This window comes from Camelus ferus, chromosome 33 (genome assembly GCF_009834535.1).
Source record: "Camelus ferus isolate YT-003-E chromosome 33, BCGSAC_Cfer_1.0, whole genome shotgun sequence".
NCBI classification, from domain to species: Eukaryota; Metazoa; Chordata; class Mammalia; order Artiodactyla; family Camelidae; genus Camelus; species Camelus ferus.
In genome coordinates, this window is record NC_045728.1 from 19,940,037 (window position 1) to 19,966,321 (window position 26,285).

Consider the following 26,285-nt stretch of genomic DNA (forward strand, 5'->3'; position numbering starts at 1 on the left):
GGTAGAGCACCTGCTTAGCATGCAAGAGGTCCTAGGTTCTATTCCCAGTACCTCCATTAAAAAAATACAATAAAATAACAAATAAATAAACCTAATCCCCCCAAAAAAACCAAACAACAACAAAAATCTAAAAAAAAAAATGAGGATAAAAGTCAACACACCAAGGATGGTAGAGCAGAAGACTAGAAAGCACCTGGGTTCTCCTGATGCCATTTTTGAATAGTAGAACGAATGCCAGTGATTGCTTTTGTCTGGATGGCTTGTCATTTAAGGAAAAATAACTATTTGTTTATAATCAGTCAGTTCAGTTTTCTGTGACTGGCAACCAAAAGCAATTTTAAGTGATACGTTGCTCCCAGCCCTAATTTCGGGAACTCTGTTGTGGGACAGAGCTTTACTCTTCAACACTTTAAAATGTAGTGTTGGCTAATCTGATTAAATTCATCATACTGCAATTCATAATAAATGTCTTCAGTGGTTTTGCCAATCTTAGCTTCATCATGAGACTATTCAAAGAATTACAGAGTCCAGGAAGGGGGTCCAGGGGTCAGCAAACTATAGCCCATGAGACAAATCCTGCTGGCATAAGCAAGAGGAACTAAGAAAGGTTTTCAACATTTTAAAGGGTAGCGAACTACCCTACCTGCCCCTACAAAAAACAAAAAAACAAAAAAAAACGGCCCCTAGGCCTACAGAACAGAATGGGGTAATCATCTGTCATATGGCACAGCCCATCATTTCTGTCCTGCCTCCCTTAACAGTACTCCGCACATCTGTCACTCCGGTATTCACCGTCCCCCTGGCACGTTCATGCATATTCATTTCTCTCTTGTCCATGCGACGGCATCTTTCAGAACCCAGGGTCCTCTCCCGTTCCTCTAATACAGACTCAGAAGGAATGATGTACAAAACCCAAGGGGGAGGGGAGCATTACTCAGGGACCAAGGGACCGTGTCCATTCGCGGAGCTTCCCCAAATAAATTGCACTCCCCAAAAGACAACCGAATTTTCGCTGTAACGGAGAGCCCTTTACTGCTCAAGGACTCTAGGCGGAGAACAGTCTTCACAGCGCTGTGGGAGGCGAAGGGGATTGTGGAAGCGCCGTTCGTCGCCCCGCAGACTCATGGGAAATGTAGTGCAGTTCTCGCCAACATGGCTGCCCCCAGGTGAGTGGACGTGCGAGTACCCACCGCGGCTTTTCTGGGATAGAGCGGGAGAGGCTGGCGAAGGAGAGAGCGCCCGCGTGGGGAGGACCCAGCCTGAGCCAAGGCGGAGGTTGGTGGCGCTTCTTATTGGCGGGCATGATGACTGCAAATCGCCGCTTTCTCTTGTTGGCCTCTTCCCGGCTCCTCCGTCTGCCTCGTGGGCTTGGGACCTCGCCGGGGAGGGGAGGTGTGGCCCGTGGGCAGTAGCATATCGGTGCGTGGGATGGTCCGGTCACAGGCTGAGGCGCACGTGTTTGTATTTGGTGCGGGCCTCACGTGGTGTCTGCCAGTCTTCTGCTTCTTTGGGGGTGGAAGACCTGGGGCGTGTTAGTCCGTGGTGTTGGATTCACAGGTTTTTCTGACTCGTGTCAATCCACGAAGAAAGGGTGTTGCTGGCGACCTGGTAGCTCACAAAACTGAGTCTTCCCATGCTCTTTTTTGAATAATCACCAAGATCCCTGGGCCTCTGGTAGTGTGAGCCTCTGGTTTTGGTTGATTTCATTTAACAAATATTTACTGAAAACTGAACGCCAGGCACTCAAGTTCTGTGCCCTCAAGTAGGTGACAGCCTTCTGGGTGAGCCCAGCACATAAACAAGTAATTATAATACAGTGGGAAAATTGCAGAGATAGAGATACACATCAGATATTAATGAAAACATTGAAGAGGGCCACCAAATTCAAAATTCTGGAGAAGAGGTTTCGGAGGTAAGATGGCAAGTTTAGTAAGTTTAGGCTTACTCAGTAAGCGTTTATGGAGTGACTGCTAGGTGCTGAGTGCTGCAGGGTGAATCATGCAGACAAAAATCTGTACTCTCCTAGAGCTTGCTTTCTAGTTAATTAAAGGAGGAAGACAGAGTAAACACCTTAATGAGGGCATTAGAAACTAGAGTTAGGTGTTCTTCAAAGAATTAAAATGAGGTGATATGATAAGTGATGGGGTCAATATTTTCTAATCATTTAAAATTTTAATTTTCTTTTTAAATAGGTGATGTAATTTGAATAGCTACTAAACTCAAAAGTTATAAGAGAGGAGCTTTTGCTTTTCTCATTTCTGTACCCAGTCTACCCATTTTTCCCTTCCTGGAGGCAATCCATATCACTAATTTCTTGTATGTCCTAGAAATTTGTTTTGTATCCTGTACTGTGCGTTAAAGTCAGACCTTATTTGACAGGAATTTAATTTGTTTCTGATCTTTGGTATTAATTAAATTAATGCACAAGTACAGGAATGTTTGTCTATACTGCTTGGTTCATTAAAGGCTCTCTTATTCAAGGAGAGCATGGACACACATATTGCTATTCCCATATAGGGCAATATCCAACAGGCTATATTGGGGTTAAACTTACTAGCAGAGCAGATGTGATCTCTAAACTCTTATTACCCTGTGGAGAGTGTGCTTAGGCTGGACTCAGCTCGGCTAGCATTCTAATAGTGAGTGGCCTTGCTCCTGTGTAACATTCCTTAACACTCCCGTCACATGGCAAGGCGCATCCAAGCCTTTGTGCAGTAGTGGAAATTCCCTGGCCAGAGAAGTGGCCTTGTTAGAGGGGCACCTCCAGACCTCAGCAGCTGGTATCAGCCTGTGCCTTGTTGCGGTGACTCAGACTTGTTCTTCTTCCCTTGTAGTAATCTTGCCGAGGGAAGGGAAAGGAAATGACACAAATGTGATTATGAGGCTCCATCTACTGGCGCTGGACTCTGTCAGACTTCTAAAATAGTGTGTTCAGCATGTGTTCTTTCTCATTTCTTCCACTTTGCAATCTTTGCTCATGTGACATACTAAGAAAAAAAATTCTTAGCAGATTCATCCCTTGTTCTCCATTGCATACTACAAACAGGATGATCTTGGAGTGGAATGGCAAGAAGATAATTCCTTTGAGGCCCCTCAGTTTTTCTTTGTCTTCTTAAACCATTCTCATCTGGCTCTTCTGGAAATTAACAGTAATTTAGTAATAGATGTATTAAACCTTTTAACAAAGTTAAACGGTGTCAAAGAGTAACACAGCCAGACATTAATTAAAGCAGTGAAAACAGCTTTTATTTGGTAATGCTGACAGTAGGGGAAAGAGCTAAGCTCCGTTCAGATTTATACAGAAGTGATTTGAGTGTTTTAAATTGAGAATGAGTTAGAGGAGAGGATGTAGGGGGTGCTGCTCAGTAGAAGTAAAAAATTATAAAGAGTTGCAATCAGACCAGCTGTGTTTGCTAGCTGGCAGTTATCAAAGTTAGGATTCCATCCTGCTACAGAGACTGAGAGACAGAGGTGCTGTGCTTTCCGATTACATTTCAAAGGCATGGCTCTCAGTTCCTTGAGAAAGACAGTTCTGAGTCGCAAGACATACATGTTCACAATTGTAAGCCATTTTTATTACTTTTTTTGGAGGGAGGAGGAATAAGGTTCATTTATTTATTTAATGGAGGTACTGGGGATTGAACCCAGGACCTGATACGTGCTAAGCATGTGCTGTACCACTGAGCTGTATACACCCTTCCCTTCTGTAAGCCATTTTTAGTAAGTGCTTTAAGAAAGGGAGGTCAGGGGCCTATTGTTAGTAGTTGTTAGAACAAATAGTAAAGTTTCCTGGCAGTATTTTAAGTTTTCTCAGGCTGGCATTTAATGGGGAGCTGGGGTCATCCTAGGACATGGCTTTGTGCTGCTGTAAGGCAGGCTAGAGTTTGGTAAAGTGTTTTAGCACAGGGTTTGGATGGAGTTATGTGCCAAGAATAGGCATTATTAGTCCTATTTTACAGGTGAAGAAACCTAAGCACAGAAATAAGTAAGTAACTCACTCAGGGTCATATAGGTAGTAAACAGTAGAGCTGAGATTTGAACCTAGAACCTGGACTCAGAGCACTGATGGAGGTTCTGGGGAAACAAAGATACAGTTTAATTCCTGTCATCAAAGAGCTCATAGTCCAGTGGAAGGGGACAAGCATTAGAACAAATAACTATAATTAGTGCAATGTTAAAAAATATATTCAACTTTCTCCTTCCCGTCCAGTGATGACTCCCAGAGCTTTCCCTCTAACCTCATTCCTTCTCCTTTTGCTGCTTTATATTTTCACCTGCCAGCCAGCCAAAAAGCGACTGTGTATCTTACCGGTACTTCACACATACTGTATCCTAAGTCTGACTCATCACCTCCCTTCCTGAGCAACTCTTCCTGACCTTCCAACGTTCTAGTTTCAGAATGACGTCGCTAGCCTCTCAGTCACTCAGGCTCTATCCTTTTGATGAGCTCTGATTCTTCTCTCCCTCGTATCTGAGTAGTCATCAAGGCCTATTGATTATACCCGAACTTTCCTTTTGCCCTCTTCCCCTCTTTCCCTGTTTCCTTTCTTCCTGCAGCCCTCACCCAAGATCAGGCCAGCATTTCTACTTGCTAAGCTGGATTATTACAAGTCTGTTTGCCTCTCACTTGCCTGTTGTGCTGTCCAGCCAGCCTGTTTTACTGGCCTTACTTTCTGTCACATGTGGCCCATATATTAGTTAAGCTGGATTACTGGCCATTCTTTCAATAGTCTCAGCATTTTTCTTTTACAAATAAAGATCAATAATTAGAATTTTGACTGTTTAAGAGCTGTTTTAGAATATGTTTATCTTCTTAAATGTTTTTTGTTTGCTGATTTTTGAAGACTCACGTGGGGAAGAGTAGGATCAGTGGATCCTCCGACATTCTCTGCTCTAAAAAATTACGTCTGCTTCTTACTGTCCTTGCGTGACACATCTGAGACAGGAGGGAAGGGAGCAGGGCACAATCATTAAAGGAATGACACAGCAGTTAGCACCAGGGCGGCGGAAAATTTGACTTCCAATAGACCTTGAGCTTTATTATATGCTCACTGTAATATATTACCATGGTGAATGGCACTTTCACAGGCACCATGACAGTTCCGAGGCTGACCATAAAAGGTCAAAAACTGGGCGGTGGCCCAGTCCCTGGGAATCCCAGCCCCTTCCCCAAAATAGTTGGAATAATCCTCCCACTTGTTAGCATATGAAGTACTGAGCCTGTAAAAACTAACAATCCTGCATCTTGTGCCTTTTCTTGTGCCTTTTGAGATGGCCCACACTCTGTCTGTGGAGTGTGTATCTACTTTTGCTTTAAATACCCACCCCTATGTCTCATGGCCTCTCCGGCCTTCTGAGATGGCCTACACTTGGTCTATGGAGTGTGCATCTCTCTGAATAAACCTACTTTTACTCAACTGTGGCTCGCTCTTGAATTCTTTCCTGTGCGAAGCCAAGGACCCTCACTTGGCGGGGTGCATCCCAGGGACTCTCCTGAGACCTGGGACACAGGCACCTTCTTGCACCCCGTTTTTCCTGTATCAGATCCATTTTCATTTTTAGCTTCTGCTCTTTATTTGCTGCCTCACTGGGTACCCTCCCTTCCGTAGGACTCTGTACTCTTCTTTGGTACTCAGCTCAAGTTCTTTTCTGTTTTGAAGTTCTCTCAAACTTTTCCAGTCAGCATCGATCTTACCTTTTTTGTCTCTGATTTATAGCACATCTAAAGACTGTACCATTAACAGTTGTCTAAAGATGTGTCATATTCTTTCATTGTTTAGTGTTTGTTTTCTCAACTAACTTATAAACTTGTTGAAAGCATAAAGTGTGTATTGTATTTGTATGCTCTAGAGTGCAGAGACCGTAAATAGCCATGTGCGTGTCCACCCATTATCATTTCTTTGTCCCTCCAACAAATTTTTGTTGAGCACCTACTGTGTGCTGGCGTTCCTGCTCTCTTGGAGTTCCTGAAGGAGGAATTAGGCCAACAAATGAATCATCACAAATTGTGTTAAATTCTGCGAACAAAATAAAATAGGCTTCTGTAATAAAGTATGATGCAGGGTGCTGATTTGGATAATATGAAGAAGGCCTCTTTGGGAAGGCACTCAGTAACTACTTGCTCATTGACATATTTAAAAAAAACAAAAACCATTCTATGGGGTTCTTACATCTGCTATTTTAAAAATTATAGATATAAAAATGTATCATGTGTATAGCTTAAAAAAAAATACACACCTAAACCACTACTTACCGTAACAAATACTTCTGATGCTTCTGTGTGTCCCTTTCATGTCACAGTTCCTCCTCCCCCCAGAAACAACTTCTCTCCTGATCTATGTGTTTATCATTTCTTTGCTTTTCTTTGCATTTTGCTGTGTGTATGTATTTGTAAACAACATACTGTTGCAGGAGAGGGAAATGTCACGTCCTGGGACCTGCAGAAATTCTTAGGATTGACCATCAAGTGAGGGTTCTTGGCTTCCCACAGGAAAAGAATCCAAAAGCGAGCCATACCAGAAATTGACACATTGTAATTGACTGTACCCCGGTTAAAAAAAAATTTCTTTTAAATTACAAAAGCAAACTGTAGACAAGGGAAAACAAGTTATTTAGAGAGAGATACACACTCCATGGGCAGAATGTGGACTGGCTCAGAAGGTGAGAGCGGCCCTGAGGCATGGGGGGTTTGGTTGTAGGTTTTTATGAGTTAAATAATTTCATAGGCTAACGAATGGAAGGACTGTTCTTGCTCTTTAGGGAAGGGTGGGGGTTTCCCAGGAACTGGGCCATTGCTCACTTTTTGGCCTTTTATGTTCCACCTTGGAACTGTCATGATGTAAGGGACAGTGATTTTAATATTACAATGAAGGTATAATGAGCTAAAGGTCAATGACCAGACTATTCTCAAAGCCACCTTGGTTCCAGCTGGTTCCAGCTGGTCTTTACCTCGTCCCAACAGCTGTGCCCCTTCTTCGTTTATTTAGCGTTAGTTTGTGTCCTGCCCCTTTCCCTCCTGTCTCAATACAGCTTACTTTTGGATTTTGAACTTTTTATAATTGAATCATACTCCATATTCTTCTGAGAATTTTGTCCATTTCTTCTTTTTTTTTTTTCTTTCCTAACATTATGTTGTGAAATTTGTCTGTGGCACATTTTACCTAGGGCTTCATAAAGGGATCCCGTATGGGAAAAATAGCTTACTTAATAGTGCTAAAGCATTGGAGTGTTCTTAGAACCTTCCAGAGACGCTATGAGGTGTTCTTTCCTTTTTGTTACCTTTTAAATATTTCTTTATTGTCCCTGCATCTGTTTGTTCTCTTGGTGGGTGAAAAGTATATTAAGCCTTTAAAAAGTCTGGGCCAGGCAGGGTACAGTGGTGGGGCCAAGTTTCCTTGAAGCTGCCCAGCTAATGGTAGAACTGAGGGTGATCAGAAAGAGAGAAATACAAGGGCAAAATCAAAATAGAATGCCAGGCACATTATCATCTGGAAAGAGCCAGGCTGAGACAGAATCCCAATAGATCCAAGGCAGTAGAATGAAAAGCAGATTGAAGTCAAACTAGAACAAGAAGATTGGGATAGAATGAAGGAGGTGGAGGAATGAGACATTGAATGACTGGAGCCTGGGTACAGGTTTTTTTTGTTTGTTTGTTTGTTTGTTTTTCCAGTTGAATGAAAGATTCTTTAAATTCTACAGTGTTTTACAATTTTCAAAATTTCACACACATGATTTCATATAATCCTGTAATAACCTGTTTTTTAATCTGCTACTCCTACATTGCCCTTTGCCCTCCTCTTTCCCCACTGGTAACCACTAGTTTGTTCTCTATATCTGTTAGCCTGCTTTTCTGTTTTATTCACTAGTTTACTGTATTTTTTAGATTCTACATATAAGTGATATCATACAGTATTTGTCTTTCTCTGTCTGCCTTATTTCACTTAGCATAATGCCCTCCAAGTCCCTCCATGTTGCTGCATATAGCAAAATTTTATCCTTTTTCACGAGTGAGTAGTATTCCATTGCACGCATATATAATATATGTATATATACACATATATACACCATATCTTCTTTATGCATTCATCTGGTGATGGACATTTAGGTTGCTTCCATATGTTGGCTATTGTAAATAATGCTGCTATGAACATAGGGGAGCATGTATCTTTTTGAATTAGTGTTTTTGTGTTTTTTGGATCTATACCCAGGAGTGGAATTGCTGGGTCATATAGTAGTTCTATTTTTAGCTTTTTGGGGAACTTCCATACTGTTGTTCCATGGTTGTTGCACCAATTTATATTCCTACCAACAATGTAGGAGTGTGGATATAGGTATTTTTTAAAAAGTTAATTTTGCTTTTTAAATAGGTAATATTTAACATGCTCAAAGATAAAAACTGTATAAATAGGTTTATAGTTAGGACTCTTAGTTTCACCTCATTTCTGTGTACTCCTGTCCTAGAGGTAATTTCAGGGGTAGATTTATTGTGAAGCCCTCTGGCACAAGCTCCTTTCAAGACCTGTATCTAATTTTGTCTTCTTTTTCTAAAGTGGCCTCCCTCTGTGCCTGCAAAAAAAGAAATCCTGTGAGTTTCAGAGGGTACAAACTCTGGATCTTTACTTTATAACTATCTATTTTAGTTTCTTGTATACGTCCAGTGTTTCTTTCATACGTGTAAACACCCAAGAATGGATATATTCTTATTTTCCTCCTTTTCTTAAGCTAAACATTTTCCCCCCGTATCTTACATTTTTTTTTCTTCTCCTTTTAATAATATACTCTAGACCTCTTTCCATAGCAGTCCAAAGAGAGCTTTCTCATAGTATTCTAGTGTGTAGACATACATAGATTATTTAACCAATTGTTCTGTTGATGGACAGTTGGGTTGTTTTCTATAGAGAATGCTTCAATGAATAACTTGTGTTAAGTGAGTTTATAGGTGGGGTCCAATTATTTTTCAGAAGGTGTCACTTCTGATTACAGTGGGGAGATGGTCAGTGAGGACTGAGCCTGCCAGGATGGTGTGAGAGGAAGTCCACCCTCTAGGAGATGGATGATTGGCTGACTGTTCAACTTGCCCCTTCTCTCTGTGGTTGGAAACACTCAGAGCACTTTTAGCTCTTGACCATATTCTGCAAAGGGAGGCAAGAATAGGGCCTCTATCCCATTCTTTTGCTCTTTTGGGAATTTAGCAAAGAATCCTTGGGTGACCTTAGCTCTAGGACTGTACTTCTTCAGGCTAGGGAACATGGAAATCCTAATGTTAGGCTAACAATGAAAACATATGTTTGTGTGCATTTGAATCTTTAAAGTTCTTTTCTATCTACACTACCAACAAATTTTGATTTCCCTATCATGTGTACTATTTAAAAGTACCTTATGCTAAACCATCTTTGGGATTATGATTCAGCCCTGTAACTGGATGACTGGAGTGTGGGCCTGTGGTAAGTAGCAGGTACAGAGCACAACCCACACCAGCTGTAGAGTAGTGGCAAGCACTCCAGTAGGGAAACAAACGAATGCAAATGAGATGCACTTGGCCATGGAACAAAGATGAAAATGACATTCACTTGTAAATGAGTTTTCTGTGTTTGATGTAAACAGAATGACATGTATTTTGCAGGAAGACCTCTTTGACCTTAGGATAGTTGTTGAATTCATTACATGGGATTGCACATGTTTCTGACATTTTATTATTATTGGTGTGTCTCATCATCTAACAATTTCTGGACTTTTAATTTATTTAGAAAGATTTCCATGATTTTCTGTCCTAGGAGATGGTCTGACAGTTCTGTGAGATGCTCATCACCAAAAGGCTAAGTGCCTGGAATAAAACTTGACTCTGGCATCTTGCACTCAGAGGAGGGAATGGCTGAGCTTATGGAGCTCAGGATCAAGAGGAAGAAGATCATCTTTTCAGCTTTGGCTTTCATTGCTGGTTGTGGTCCCCAGCCTAGACGTTTCCTCAAACATCAGACTTAGATGACTGCTATGTAGCTTTGCTTTCTGAGCCCTAGTCGTCTTTCAACCCCCATTAAAAGTCTCCCCTGTTCTCTGTAGTTTTCTCTGACTGTCCTGGCCCAACTGGTCTTTCCCTTCTTGAACTTCCATAGCAGGTGGTCTGTGGGACTTTTTGGTCACTTATTTTGTCAAATGCATATATTATGCATGGAATATGTCATTTGCTTCTTAAAATATCACTATTATAATACTTAAGCATAGATATTCAACGAATATTTGAGAAGTAATTGATTAAACACTCTTAGAATTTCTCATTCTTTTGAACACTATGATGAAACACTGAGAGCCTGCTGCATGCCAGGCCTTGTACTGGCCAGGGGACACAGGATGATTAAGATTGTCTCAAGTTGCTTGGTCTAGTGGAGGAGGCAAACACAGAAGCAGAAAACATAATGTGTTGGATATAACAGATGGAGCTACTCACAGAGTAAGGACACTTCTTCGGTCAGAAGAAGAGGGTGAGGGCAGGGAGGGAGCTCAGTAGGGAAGAGCTTCCCAGATGAAGTGATACCTGAACTAAGTCTTAAAAGATGGGTAGGAGTCATATAGTTCAAGTGTAAAGAGAGATGGAGGGCCATTTCCAACAGCCAGGACAGCATGAGTGAAGAGACCGAGTGGAGAAGCAGCATGAATGTGTGTGAGAAATTACAGGCAGTGCAGTGCTGCTGGGGGGCAGAGTGACAAGCAGGCAGCATTGTTGAGAAATGAGGATCCACTGTGGGAAGTGTGGGGCGGTGGCTAGGACAGCATTTATGGGCTTTGGATTTAGGCAGAGCTAAGTTTGCACCTCTGGCTCTGCATCTTCCCAGCAGTGGGAACTTGGTCAAATGATGTAACTTCTTTATGCCTCAGCCTACTGATATGTAAAATGGGAAGAACAACGGCATTGTATTTAAAGGGTTCTTGTGAGTGTTAATTGAATTAATGTTTGCAGGGTTCTTAGGACAGGGTAAACATTCAAAGTGTGTTGGCTGATTGTTTTTGAGAGCCTGGAAGGTTGTGCAGGGGCCATGAAGGGAGGGTCTCTTAGAAGATGTAAGCCACCACTAACAGATGGTTTGCATTGCAAGAGGACTGTTAGAGGCAAGGAGACCAGTTAGGAGGCAGTTGTATTTAGCATTTCAGGTGACAGAAGATGTGGAACAGTGGTAATTGAGATGGAGAGGAGAGGAGAGGGTTAAATATCTAGGAGGTAACATTGGGAGGATTTTGTGACAGGGTTGGGGAGTGTGAGACAGAGTGAGGAGTCAAGTATATTAGTGATAAGACAGTTACAAAGTATTCAGTAGTATCACAGCGTCGATGGGCTATTGGCAAATGCACTTTAGGTTAAGATGGTCTTAGACGTGTTCTGTTTTGTTGAGAAATACTGCCTAAAAAAGAAAAAAAAAAGATGGAAGCATTTGAATATATAAATTAAATAAAGATAGCAATTATAGCCCAAGGAAAATATTAGTTTTGCCAGAAGGTAACAGCAATATATAAATAGCACATTAAAATTTATGAGAAATCTTCATGATTCCAGTAACTAAATGGCAAATGATAAGAATTAACCAAGTTACAGGTAAACAAAGATGTACAAACATGTTCTTTCTCATAGAAATCGAAGACATGCACATTAAAAGATCCTTAAATATAAAAATTAGATAAAATTTTAAGAAAATGCTAGTAATCTTCTGAAGTTGATACAAGTACATTTTACTGATGTCACTGAAATCATTTGTTAAACAATGTAGAAAAGTTTTGCCACGGCTATATACATGTGCTCAGAACTCATGTTTCTGAAATTTATTCTAGAGAAACAATTTAACAAAACCATAAAACTATAGGCACATGGTTTTTCACTGCAGCAGTAAACCCTGTAGAAAAAAAGCAACAAAATATTAAAAACTAAGCTATGGTTATTTGGGGAGCATCAATATTATAGCATATTATGAAGTAATATTAAAAATAATTATTAAGATAAAACAGTGGAAAACATTATGAAAATATTAACTGAGGAAAGCCAAATATGATTATGGTTGCACTGACTCCAGAATCTGCTTTTTTTTAGCTAAAGACTGGAAGTAACATGCAAAACGTGAAAGACTGTGCTGGGCATATGTGTATTCTCACGTGCACTACGTTGCCTTTTCTGATTTTACTTTGGCAAGTCTAGTTCTGTGACATTACTTAGTAATTGTTAACATGTTGGTATTTTTCATTGCTGAAGTATTTTGAAGTCCATATAGTTATCATGACATATTAACCCTTAGTAGTTTAGTGTGCAGCAAGAACATTTCCCTTCATAACTCGTATTATATCAAGCAAACTTAACACTTCCTTAATATCTAATACCCAGACACATTCATTTCCCCAAATTACATTTCCTTTTAAAAAAGAAATAACTTGATCAGTCTGCTCAGCCCAGTGGGATTGTTCACTGCTGGGTGGGGAGCGGCTGGATCCCTGGCCCCTGGTGCCATGGCCAGCTCAGAGCGATCAGCCGCTAGCCCTCTGGGCCTCTCTGTGTGGAGCCCTAGGAGGAGGAGGACAGCTGGCTCAGAGATGGTCGGCTCCATCTGCAAGTAGAGCTGCCTCTTTTTTCCTGCCCTCTGCTCCTGGGAGCCGGGGGCATAGGCTCTGAGACCCTTGCAGCCAGCTGGCAAAGAGGAGTGGGAAACCAGCCAGCAGATCTGTGCTCGGGGTGGGGAACTTTGGAACGTTGTCTTTGTCAAGCCAGTTGTGGAAGGTCCTAAGATTTCACACAATCCTCCCTACTCTGCTTGGTGCCGCCAGCTCCTAAACACTGGCTGAGCTGCTGATTTACCTTCTCTATGGTTTGTGCAAAGACTTGTCTCTTCCTTTGATTATCTGGATCTTCCGAGTTAAACCAGGCCTTTAAAAAATGACAGTGAGGGCTACGACTACCCAATAAAGTTATCAAGGCTGTACAGTAACTTTTAGGAAAAGACCAAACAAATAAACATACAGAAAACCTACCAAAACATTTTACTACGGAAGTTTTTAAAAACTCCCCAAAGTTGAGAGAATAGTAAAATGAGCCTCCCAGTATTTTACCAACCTTGTTTCATTTGTTTTTGCTTAAGTATTGTAAATTCCAAGCATTGTATCAGTTCACCTGTTAATACTTTGCATCTGACAGAATTGACAGTTATTCCATAATATCATCTAATACCTAGTCCATGTTTAAATTCCTCTAGTTTCCTGGAAGATGTCTTTTTACAGTCGAATTTGTTTGAATTGGGATCTAAACAAGATTCGCTTATTGCATTCATTTATGTTTCTAAAGTCCTACTGCATTTATAATGGTTCTCTGTCTCCCTCCCCCACCGCCCCTCCTCCTTTCATTTGTTGCAGAAACCAGGTCATGTGTCCTTTATAATTTCCCACATTCTGAATCTGCTTTCTGCTGGACTGTTTCCCTATCATGTTATTTAACACATACTCTACCCCTCATATTTTCTGTAAACTGGTAGTTACAGCTAGAGGACTGACTAGATTAGGGTTTGGTGTTTTTATTTGGGGTAGTGGGCAATGGCAAGAATACTTCATAGGTGATGCAACATGCCTCTTGTTGTGTCCCATCAGGAGGTGTGTTATGTGTGTGTGTCCCACGTTTAGTGATGTGAAGATTGATTATTGGATTTAGGTGTATTCATCACCTTTTCGACTAAAGATTTTGGCAGTCATTGATGAAATTTGCTTAAATCCATTCTTTCATTAGGGGTGCAAAATAGTGGTTTTCTAGTTCTACATATGTTATTTCCCCTGTTATCTTTTAAACCACACTCAGGTCTCTATAGCTGGTTGCATTAGCCAGTTCACGCACACTTCCTCTAGGAACTATGGATAAGTTCTTGACACAGCTGCAACTTAGCTGCTCTAATTCTGATGCTGCTTTGAAAAATAGCCTGGAACCAGAGGGTGATTTCCTCCCTTCTTCGTTTCTTCCTGAAAGCTGTAAACTTTTGAGGTAATGACAATTATAAACAGTGTCAGCTTTATGCCCTGGCATAGTTTTGATGTTTGTGTGGTATGATCTGAGAAGAGATGAAAGGTTGGCTTGATGAAAATATTCTCCTCTTCTCTGGCTGTAGTGTCTGACACCCCCAACAGTGGTATTCTCCCTTAAGGGCCTTCTGCAGACTCAGGAATTATAACCAGGTTAAGGTTGATTGTACCCAGGTTAAGGTATGGGACCAGCACATTAATGGACCTATAAGCAGGAATTCGTTTGTCTTATTGTTAGGGGCTTACCATCTGTGGTTGGGTCTGGAACATGTAACTGAGAATGGAACGTGTTGCTCTTAGCTTGGATGATGGAAGGTACGGATCATGTGCGTGCCTGGGGCTTGGTTCAGGTTTTTACCTGGAGGTCTCCAAGAATGAAGACTGTTGAGGGGTTAGACGGCAGGGGAAGAAAAACGTTGAAAGGTGTGAGAAAACAAATCATTGCTTTGTACTTTTATTGAGGACGACTCTGCTTAAGCCCTCAAGATAGCCTAGAAAATAAAAGCAAGACTCTGTTTCCTGTTCTTTTCTTCACTGCCATGTTGTCCGGGAAGCCTGAAACAGAGGGGTGCTAGGGTCGAGGGGACTTTTCCTTACAGGTCAGCAGTGATAAAGAGCAGGGAGTTTGAAGGCAGAATTTAAGCAAGGTGGAGGGCTTGAAAGAAGATGTGAGAAACAGGAGGAATCACTTTTTTAAAGGTGAAAAATGGCAGATTGATCCCTTTTGCCACAGAAGAAAGTTCAGTTTGCTGTTTTAGAGAAATGGACCATTTTCCCTTCCCACCTACTCAACAACCAGTTCTAATATGGAAGTTTCAGTATTTTTATCTTTATGATAATTTCAGAAACAGTAGCCCATTTATGCCTAATAATGTTACTGAAAAATACCAGTAATTATATAATGACTGCAGAAATCACATTTTTAAGTAAATGAAGAGGGAAATTATTTTTTTCTTATTATATGTCTCCAATTTATATGTAATTACCAGCTATGAAAGAACCTTCCTGGTATGCCTAATAACCACCTTTTGTCCTTGCATGAAAAGTCGAGGTTTTTTTATTCAAGGTTTTGTTCTGCTCAGCTTATTTCTGGCTGGTTGGGGAGACAGAGGCAGCTGTTTTATAACATGTCTCCCAGGCCTTCCTCAGACCAGGGAGCGTATTGCTCTGGAAACCAGCTGGTCATGTTCTTTGCCTGTCAGACCCTGTGCGAGCAAACAGAATTTGGGCAAACCAGTAGAAATCTGCCTGTACAGGAAGAGGTGGCTCTTGATAAAAAAACACGGAGTCTTTAAGCCAGCCATTTCTAATTACCTGCAACTCTTCTGACTGGTAGATAATAACATGTATTTTTTTTCCCTATTAAACTTTGGTTTTGTTGGTTATTTCCTCCTTTATGAAACATCCTTTGAAAACAAGGCAGAAGACAACAAAAGAGTTTCTTTCCTATTTAGTGCTGGCATAAGGAGGTTATATGTGTAGTGTCTATACATTGCAAGAGCAATAATGGAATAATAATTTTTCTTTTAATTAAAAATGAACTTATAGTAGATTTATGATCTATAGCTGGATATCTAACATAATTTACTTTTGTATTTATCATGTTCAGATATCATATATCATAGTATCTTTATTAAATTCTTTCTAATATTTTCTAACTTTTCATGTGAAATAACGTGGGATATTATATGGACTAGCAATATCTTTGCATATGTATATACAATATTATTTGTAATAATAAAAGTATGTGTGCATATATTATAAAGTGTTACACTCACTCATTTGTAGATTCTTGTGCTCATTCACTGATTCACTCGTACATGAAATATTTATTGAATGCCTGGTTAATGCCAGGCACCGTGCAGTCAAAAGTTATAAAGACATGACTGGTCAAAAGATCCCTTTGGCTGCTGAGTGGAGAAAGCATTGTGGAGTGAGGCAAGAGTAGAGTCAGAAAGGCTACATGGTGGGCTGTAAGGAGAACCCAACTTGGAGGCGGACCCAGGCAGGTAAACAAGGATTTCGGAAATACAAATTCCCATGGGAGTGCAAAAAAGGAGGGATTAAACAGTTTTCAACTCAGTGCTGATGTTGATTTATTTTCAGAGTAAGAGGAGGGAGGCTTTCGTTTGTCCCATGTGTGTCAGAAGGCAGGCCACATGGACCCCAGAGATCCTGCCTGCTTGTGGAGGCAGTGCCGAGAGCCAGAGCAGGCACACAGACACCCGCTTCAGTGTGAACTGAGTAGGTGGCCCAGAGTGGGCAACTTTTGCTCTGCTCCATCTCTTGTGACCTTGGACACAACACGATATCACTGAACCACCTCATTACTGGAGCAGGAGTAGGACTGGGTGTAGAAGTAATAGGATGAGTGGAGCTGGTGAGGGTGCAGGGAGACTGAGGCGTGGACTGATGATTGCTAATGCTGTTACTTCTGCTTAAAATGCTTGTTCCTTGCTCAGTGTGGAATAAAGGTCCAGCTCAAGTGTCATCTTTTTGGTGATGCCTTCCTGGATTTTCCCTGCAGTAGTAATTACTCCCTATGCATTTTATATATGTCTACATTACAGTACTTATAACACGTCTTAAATCTTTGTTTATGAATCTGTCATCTCTACCAAACTGTGAGCTCTTCTAGGACTGAAACTACCCATTTTTTTTTTTAAATCTGCAGTGCCACTCATAGCAACAGGAAGAGAGTAGGCAATTAATACAGATTTTAAAAATGAAATTAATGAATTAGTACATGGTTGTTCTGACAAAGTTTTTTCTGCTTTGGTGGTAACCCTTTCTGTTTTTGTTATTTCATTCATTTAACAAATAATAATAGTAACAAACAGTGTGCTGGACACTGTTTTAAGCCCTTTATACATATGAACTACTTTGATCCTTATTATTCTATGAGTTAGGTAATATTATTATTCTCTACTTTATTGATGAGAAAACATAGTAAGCCATAAATTTATATTTGTTTCCAATTTGCATTAATTAAGCAAACAGTTTTTGAGTGCCTGTTTTTTTGCCAGGCATCATTTTAGGTGGTCGTGAGTACAGTGGTGAACAAAGTCCTGCTCTCATAGGGCTTACATTCTAGTGGCAGAAGACAAACCAGAATAAGTGAGTAAGCAAGATGCCAAGGCCAGGTGCTATGCAGGTAAAATTCAAAATCATTATTGAGTGATGTAACAGGCAGGGACTAGGAGTCTTCTGTAGATCAGGTTGTCAGAGGGGCCTTTCTGAGGAAGTGACCCCTAAGATGAGGTCTGAATGACCCGAGGAGCTAGGCATTGGATACCAGGGGGAAGGGCAAGGCTGGTGCACACGCCTGGTGCCAGCAGCGATTCTGGTGTTCTCAAGAGAGGCCAGTGTGACGAGGGGAGAAGTGGGATGTGTGAGGCACCTGGGGTAGGCAGAGGTGAGGTCAGTTAGGGCTCTGCAAGTTAAGGCCAGGATATCAACTTTAGTTCTAACTGTGGAAGGAAGCCATTAGAAGATTTTGGGTGGGGTGGTGATGTTTTAAAAAGGTCATGTTGGCTGCCGGGTGGAGACAGTATTGTGGAGTGAGGCCAAGAGTGGAATCAGAAAGGCTATCTGGGAAGTGATGTGAACATTTTAAAGGAGAGTGACAGTGGCGTGGACTGTAGTGTTAGCAGGAGAGATGGTGACAAGTGGTTAGATGGTGGCATATATTTTGGAGGCAGGGTCTAAAGCACTGGCAGGTGGAGTTCATGCTGGAGAATCTAAATCACAAAATGTATGCTTCCTTCCTGCTTTTTGCAAGAGAGGAGAGTGTTCAGAGGCAGCTGCTGTAAGTTGTGGCTAAGAGGAAAGTGGAGGTGAAGGTGGTATAAACAGGTGTCTCAAAACCTCTCTATCTCTTTCCACCATGTGAGGACACAGCCAGAAGGTGTCATCTGAGTGAGTAAGTGGAACCTTACCAAACACTAAATCTGCTGGTGCTGTGGTCCTGGACTTTGCAAGCCTCCACAACTAACGGACATAGGAGGATGCCTTTTTGTACATTAATGAAACAGTGAAGCTTTCTAAAGAAATAGAAAAAGGTTAAATGAAAAATTGTCAAAGAAATTAATCAAAGAATTCTACTTACAATACCATCAAAAATACTGAGAAATACGCCTAACCAAGGAAGTCAAAGACTTGTACACTGAAAACTGGAAAACATTGATGGAAAACATTAAAGAAGACGCAATTATATGGAAAGACATCCTGTGTTCATGGGTTGGAGGATTTAATATTGCTAAGATGTCAATACCACCCAAAGCTTTCTATGGATATAATGTGATCCCAATTAAAATCCCAACAACATTTTTTTGCAGAAATAGAAGAAAAATCTATCCTAAAACTCATAAGAATTTCAAGGGACCCCTGGATATATGCTCAAAACAATATTGAACAAGAAGAACAAAGTTGGAGGTGACATACTTCCTGATTTCAAAACTCACTACAAAAAATTACTACCCTAATCCATATAGTGTGGTACTGGCATAAAGTTAGACACGCAGAGCAATGGAGAATAGAGAGTCCAAGGAACAGCATCATGCATTTGATCAAATGATTTTGAGATGGGTGTCAAGACCTCACAAAAGTGGGAGGACAGTCCCTTCAACAAATAGTATTGGGTCAATTGGAGTTCTACATGTAAAAGAAACAAGTTGAACAAGATTACACTGTGTAGCACAGGGAAATATATACAAGATCTTGTGGTGGCTCACAGTGAAAAAAAATGTGACAATGAATATATGTATGTTCATGTATAACAAAAATTGTGCTCTACACTGGAATTTGACACAACATTGTGAAATGACTTTAACTCAATAAAAAATGTTTAAAAAAAGAAGTTGAACACTTACATTACATCATATACAAAAATTAATGCAAAATGTATTAAAGACCTAAATGTAAGATGCAAAACTATAAAACTCCTGGAGGAAAACAGGTGAAAATTTCTTGACTTTAGATTTGGCGATGATTCCATAAAAACATAGGCAACAAAAGAAAAAAATAGGCAAATGACACTACGTCAAACATAAAAACTGCTGTGCATCAAAGAACACAATCAAAATATTGAAAAGATAACCTACAGAATGGGAGAAAATGCTTATAAATAGCATGTATGATAAGGTCTTAATATCTAAAACATCTTAAGAATTCCTGCAGCTTAAGTATAAACCAAATAACCTTATTAAGAAGTGAGCAAAGGATGTATAAAATAGATAAACAACAAGGACCTACTGTATAGCAAAGGGAACTGTGTTCAATTTCTTGTAATGAGCTGTAATGGAAAAGAAACTGAAAAAACATATATGTATTCTGTATATGTATAACTGAATCACTTTGCTGTACACCTGAAACTAACATTGTAAATCAACTACATTTCAATAAAAAATGAGACTAAAAAAAATTAAAAAAAAGAAATGAGCAAAGGACGTGAATGGCCGTTTCTCTGAAGGTGGTGTGCTAATAGCTAATAAGCATGTGACAAGATGCTCAACATCACTAATCTTCTGAGAAGTGCAGATCAAAATTAAAATCAAAATGATATATTACCTCGCACTACTTAAGTAGCTACCATCATAAAAGATAGCTACTATCAAAAAAAGCAGAACATAACAACTGTTGGTGAAGATGTGGAGAAATTCACACCCTTGTGCACTGTCGCTGGGATTATAAAATGGAGCAATCACTAAGGAAAACAGTATGACATTTTTTTGAAAAACTGAAAATAGAACTTAATCCAAATTGTAGGTGCATATGCAAAGAAATTGAAAGTAGAGCCTCAAAGAGATATGTACAAATCCATGTTCATACCAGCATTATTCGCAAAAGCATGGAGGTGGAAGCAGCCCAAATATTGCTCATCCGATGAATGGGAAACAATATATGGTATATACACACATTGGAATATTATTCCACCTTTAAAAGCAAGTAAGTATTGTCAAATGCGACAACATGAATGAACCTTGAGGATAATATGCTAAGTAAAATAAGTCAGTCACAAAAGGAAAATACTTATTATTACATATATATGGGGTATAGGAAAACAAAGTGGAATAGTGGTTACCAGTGGTTGGGGGGAGGGAAAATACGGAGTTGTTGTTTAAAGGGTATAGAGTTCAGTTCAGCAAAATGGAAAGGTTCTGGAAGATATACATGTTATTTATTGCATTACAATGAGAATGTATTTAACACTACTGAACAGTGTAGTAAAAGCTGGTTATATAGTAAATTTTATTTTATTCTTCAACAACAATAACAACAAAATTTAAAATGTAAACAAGCAAAAACCTTCCTGTCTTTCTCTGGGCAATATGATCTTGGTCTAGGGACCCACTTTGTAATAAAAGTACCACCTTGAATACTACATTATCAATAATATAGTCCAGGGAGACTACATGAAGTTTTTCTTTTCTTAATTTTAATAAAAATCTTCTCCCCTTTTATTAATGAAAAAAATGCATCAATCTTTGAGCCGGAATATTAAAAAAAGTAGGACCTGATTTTTTTTTTTTTTTTTTAGATTATATAGAGGAACAGAAAATAAAGATATTAGGGAATCCAGCATTCAGGGTTCAGATGTCTGGATGAGCAAGTTGTAAAAAAAAAAGTTAGTTATAAAACCATGTCAGTTGCTTATGACGTCAGGAAAAGATAGGAAGATACATGAGACATGGGTATTTTCATATTCTTAAGAACTTTATAGTATCATTTCTATGACTGTCAAAATCTTTTAAGTTATTTATTAAATAACATGCATATCTTCCAAAACTGAATTTTCTTGATTTATATCATTGATTCACTTAATGATAAAGAGAAGTTTTTCTACTGTTTACTCCTTATATTCCATATAACACAGTCCAACATATCTTTAAAAAGTATTTTTAAAAATCTTGTTCTTTTAAATCAGAAAAGAAGTACATATGTATTACAGACAAATCAGAAAATTCAAACAGGCAAAAAGAAGAATAAAATGCCTGGTGAAAAACAATGTTAATGCTTTGGTTTATTACTTTCCAGACTCTCCTCTGTCATATAAATGGACTAATGTGGTTTTTATATAAAAATATAATTTATGTAATTTTGTAGTCTACTTTTTTTAAACTTAGCAATAGAGTTGGCCCTCTGTATCTGAGGGTTCTGCATCTGTGGATTTAACCAAGTAAAGATCAACAATATTTGGGAAAAAAAAAATCCGGAAAGTTTCAAAAAGCAAAACTTGAATTTGCTGCATGCTGTCAGCTATTTACAGAGCATTTACATTGTATTCAGTATTATAAGTAATCTAGAGATAATTTAAATTATATGGGAAGATGTTCATAGTTTATATGCAAATACTATGCCATTTTATAGAAGGGACTTTGGAACCAATCCCTCACAAATACCAAGGGGCGACTGTATATTGCTGATACTTTTGAGTCCTAGCAGTTCTTTAGCAGAAGCTCTGAGTTTTCTTTGCTAAGTAATGGTAGATGTGCACTGGAATTGTGATATTCAGACATCTTAACTTGATCTGTGACCAAAATTCATTCACTGAAGACTTGTCTTTAGTGGTATTTGATCTTACCAATTTCAAATGCTTCTGGCAAGAATGAGTAAGGTCTTAGAGTCCTATAGGATTCATTGTCTCATTTCTTTACTCTCTTTTTAACTAAAGTTCTGATTTTCTCCCCTAAATGTGCTTCTCCTGCATTTTTCCATAGTAAACGGCATTTCTTTTTTGTTTTGTTTTGTTTTTATAAACATTTTTTTTATTGAGTTGTAGTCATTTTACAATTTTGTGTCAAATTCCAGGGTAGAGCACAATTTTTCAGTTATACATGAACATAAATACATTCATTGTCATATTCTCTTTCGCTCTGAGCCACCACAAGATCCTGCATATATTTCCCTGTGCTACACAGTACAATCTTGAATAAATGGCATTTCTAAACTTTTAGTTTCTTAGGTCAATATTTGGGGCGGGGGTCTTCCTTAACTCCTTTCTTTCCTTCATGCCCCAGATGCAATCTGTATACAAATTACGTGAGTTTTCTCATTTCTTTTCTGTGCTAGAAAGCAATTTACTAATTTGGGCTCTGCTATGGAAATTTCTGAGAAGCTGTAGCCCACAATCCCTATATCTCATCAGATCATCCTACACAGTCTTGTTGGGAAAAGGATGATGGGGAAAGACCAAAAGGGCCAGGCTGAAAGATAAAACCACCAAATAGCTTGACAGAGATGTCAGTTGAGCACATATGTAGGAGCATCAGGCAATGGAAGTGACATTCCAGATGACATGCCTTTTTTTCCCCTCTGCATACTAAAAATGCTTGTATTAACTGACAGCAGATAAAAGGTGAAAGAATACAATGCATAGTAACTCATGTTAAAGCTTACAGGTAAAAGACTGAATTCTTGTTTGAAATAAATGGCTTTCCACTTAATAAACTGGAGTTGTTCCAAGGACGTCTTTTCATTTATGGAGCAGGTGCAGATGAAGTTTTGAGAAACTTGTGCAGTATTTTTTTTAAAAAATAAAACATTTAATTAACAAGCTTGAAAACGGTGGAGCACTTGAAGTGGGAATAAAACAATTGTTTTATATCAAACAGTGCAAATCCAATTTGTGAATACAACTGTATTGAAAAGCTTTAAAATATTAATAAATTGCTGTAGGCTTTAAAAAAGAAGTTTTAATTTTCTTTCAAGGTTTTTCCTTGAGACAAGTTCTAAGCCAGAAGAGATGTTCAAATGAATGCAAAAAAAAGTATATTCTTTTTGAAGGCCCAGAAGCTAATTTAAAGGAAACAAGATGAAAAGGAGTTAGAATATTTATAAGCACTAAAAATATCAAATAATCAAATGCAAACCCATCTCTAAATGTGAATTTTTTTTGTTAAGGGTGTTTGGAATTGCAGTTGCTATCATGACTTTAACTTGTTCTTAGAATTTAAACACCAACAGATTTGAAAAAGTAGTATAATATTAAACATACATGTTATTTTCCAAGGGACTAAACCATAAGCATATCTGTGAAAGTTACTTAATAAAAAGAACCTTTTTTAAATAAAAAGAACCTCTGCACAGCAAAGGAAACCATAAGCAAAACAAAACGACAACCTACGGAATGGGAGAAAATTTTTGCAGAAGATGAAACTGACAAAGGCTTGATCTCCAGAATATATAAGCAGCTCATACGACTTAATAAGAAAAAAACAAACAACCCAATCCAAAAATGGGCAGAAGACCTAAACAAGCAATTCTCCAATGAAGGCATATGAATGACCAATAGGCACATGAAAAAATGCTCAATATCACTAGTTATCAGAGAAATGCAAATCAAAACTACAATGAGGTATCACCTCACACCAGTCAGAATGGGCATCATTCAAAAGTCCACAAATGACAAAGGCTGGAGAGGCTGTGGAGAAAAGGGAACCCTCCTACACTGCTGGTGGGAACGCAGTTTGGTGCAGCCACTGTGGAAAACAGTATGGAGATTCCTCAAAAGACTAGGAATAGACTTAACATATGACCCAGGAATCCCACTCCTGGGCATATATCCAGAAGGAACCCTACTTCAGAAAGACACCTGCACCCCAGTGTTCATAGCAGCACTATTTACAATAGCCAAGACATGGAAACAGCCTAAATGTCCATCAAGAGATGACTGGATAAAGAAGATGTGGTATATTTATACAAGGGAATACTATTCAGCCATAAAAACAACAACATAATGCCATTTGCAGCAATATGGACGTCCCTGGAGAATGTCATTCTAAGTAAGCCAGAAAAAGAAAGAAAAGTACCATATGAGATTGCTCATATGTGGAATCTGAAAAGAAAGAAAGAAAGGAAAAGACAAATAAACATAAATACGAAACAGAAACAGACTCATAAACATAGAATACAAACTTGTGGTTGCCAGGGGGGAGGGGAGTGGGAAGAAACAGACTGGGAGTTTGAAATTTGTAGATACTGACAGGCATGTAGAGTAGATAAACAAGATTATACTGTATAGCACAGGGAAATATATACAAGATCTTGTGGTAGCTCACAGTGAAAAAGAATGTGACAATGATAATGTACGTTCATGTATAACTGAAAAATTGTGCTCTACACTGGAAATTGACACAACATTGTAAACTGACTATAAACTCAATTAAAAAAAAGAGAACCTTGAGAAAGATACCAATTCAAGATAAGAAAACTTCAGTTAACAGTTTAAAAGTTATTTACATTAATTTTCCATAAAGTATTTTTTTTTCCTGATTCCAGCCTTTTCTGACAAAGGCTTTGGTAACAGCATGCGTTGTTGGTCATTGCCAGATTTTGCTCTGGGCCATAGTGTTTGCTGGACTCTCAGGTATTTGTTCTTTAGTGACTCTGGTCAGGTCAGGTTGCCCCGCGGAGCAAGCTGTGTAAACCGTCATGATGACAGCCAGGTCTTTGGCAGAGTGCGCACAATGGATAGGCTACCAGGGCATCTTTCCTTTAAAGCCTCTCCTGTTTGGGAAAACACAGCAAATAAAAATCACTAAACAGCTTCTGGGTAAGTCAGCCTGCACTGTGGGGACCTAATGAGATGAAAGAGAAACTTGATTCCTTTCTCCCTCCTGACAAAGGCTCATTCCCCCAGAAGTGATCCTGAAGCTACCAAAAGAAAATTAAAGGTACATAGGGCAATGTTTCCCAAGAGCACTCAACAGAAAAAGAACAGTGGTCACCATCTACAGAATCCTGGGTATTCTATAGTCCACGAACATTTGAATAGCCTCTTCTCACTCTTCATGTTACCAAATAGGTTAAAAACAGATAATGGTTGAATAAGAGATGATGCTCTGATTTTCCTTTTACAAAAACTAAGAATCTTGATTCCAAATGCTTAATTTTCCATGTCTTGAAATTATAATACTGGATGCTGAGTATATTAATTTGTTTTTGTTTAGAAAAAGAAAACAATCATCAAAGGAGAAAAAACAAAGCATTGAATAGAAAATAGAGAAACTAAGCAGCTCAACACAAAGCACATTAAGCATTTTCTGACCTAATAAATTATGTGATGTAATGGCTAACACTTAAAAAGTGCTCCATTTTTCTCCAATGCACGCTGCGATTACTCCTGTAAACCAATTCCTTATTAAGCTGCATGGTTTCGCATCCCTCGTATTTTACAGGTGGTTTAAATCTTCAATCTTTTCAGCATTTTGACTTTGGATCCCTGATTCTCTTTCATTTAACTTGTTGCTTAACTGTTTAACCTTCTTAATTGTCACTCTCTTTCTATAGTCAAAATCAACTTTTCATCTTTTTAGGTGTTTTAAACACATCTTAATTATTCTCATTAACCCTTCATTGAGTGGATCCTCTTATACATTGGCTGAAGCCACAGAGATTAAGGATTTCTATATACCTAAAAACCCCCCATAATCTTTATCCTTTCTTTTGGTATATCATCACAAGTAATGCAATACAAATATTGTCATGTTCACAGTTTCATGTGTTATTGTGAAGTCTTTGCTAGAATATTATTCGCCATGTGGAAGAGGCATAGAGAACTTTAGAAATTTTGCAACTGTTAGCCAGAAATTAAATTAAGAGACAGATTTTATAAGGCAGTCTCTTCATAGACCCTCTATCAACAGGACTTAATTTACTAATGCTTGAGAATGTGATGGAGGTCTGCATGAAACATCTGGCAGAACTTTCATCCCCAAGGTTGATTTGGCTAAACCTCTCCAGGCTAAAGTCTCCATTAAAGAGGACAATATTCAAAGATAGAGGAGAGCAGCACTTTGGTCAAGCACATATATCTGTAAATATTGGGAAAGAATTTTGACAGAGAATATTGTAGTAAATATATATATGTAAGCTTGACAAATTACTTAACCTCTCTAAGTCCTAGCTTCCTTAGTTACAAGATGAGAAAAGTAATAATATCTACTTCATAGGGTTGCTGTGGGAATTAAATGAGTTGTTAAATAATACTGAAATATTTAGATAAGTGGAGCTTATTGTTAAATGTTAAAACATTCACAAGATTCATTATCACATCTTCTAAAACACAGTGGGCAGAAATAATTCCCCCCCTTTTTTTGTGGTTGAATTATAACACGTAAATAAATGTGATACCCTTAGGACCCTCTGAAATAAGTTGCGGATAGGTACTCATACTTTAATTGGCTCCTGATAATTCTGCTTTGTTGATTTTTTTTTTTTTTTGTCTCCTAGTTTTGGTTGCTGTCAGTATA

The 26,285-nt window shown here is 38.9% G+C and overlaps 1 protein-coding gene across 8 annotated transcripts in view; it reads left to right on the forward strand.

Moving 5' to 3' along the window:
* The first annotated feature begins 1,019 nt into the window (after positions 1–1,019).
* The window catches only part of LOC102503986 (CWF19 like cell cycle control factor 2), a 179,232-nt gene continuing 153,966 nt past the window's right edge, over positions 1,020–26,285 (forward strand). For 2 of the 8 annotated variants that reach the window (XM_032472553.1, XM_032472554.1), the window contains exon 1: positions 1,130–1,275. Coding sequence is in view for 2 of the 8 variants with exons in the window: in XM_032472557.1 (XP_032328448.1) it covers positions 1,124–1,275 (152 nt within the window). In the remaining 6 variants the exon portion in view is untranslated. Of the gene's footprint in view, positions 1,276–26,285 lie in introns of all 8 variants that reach the window. The other 6 variants (XM_032472557.1, XM_032472556.1, XR_004316962.1 and 3 more) reach the window with 6 other exon arrangements.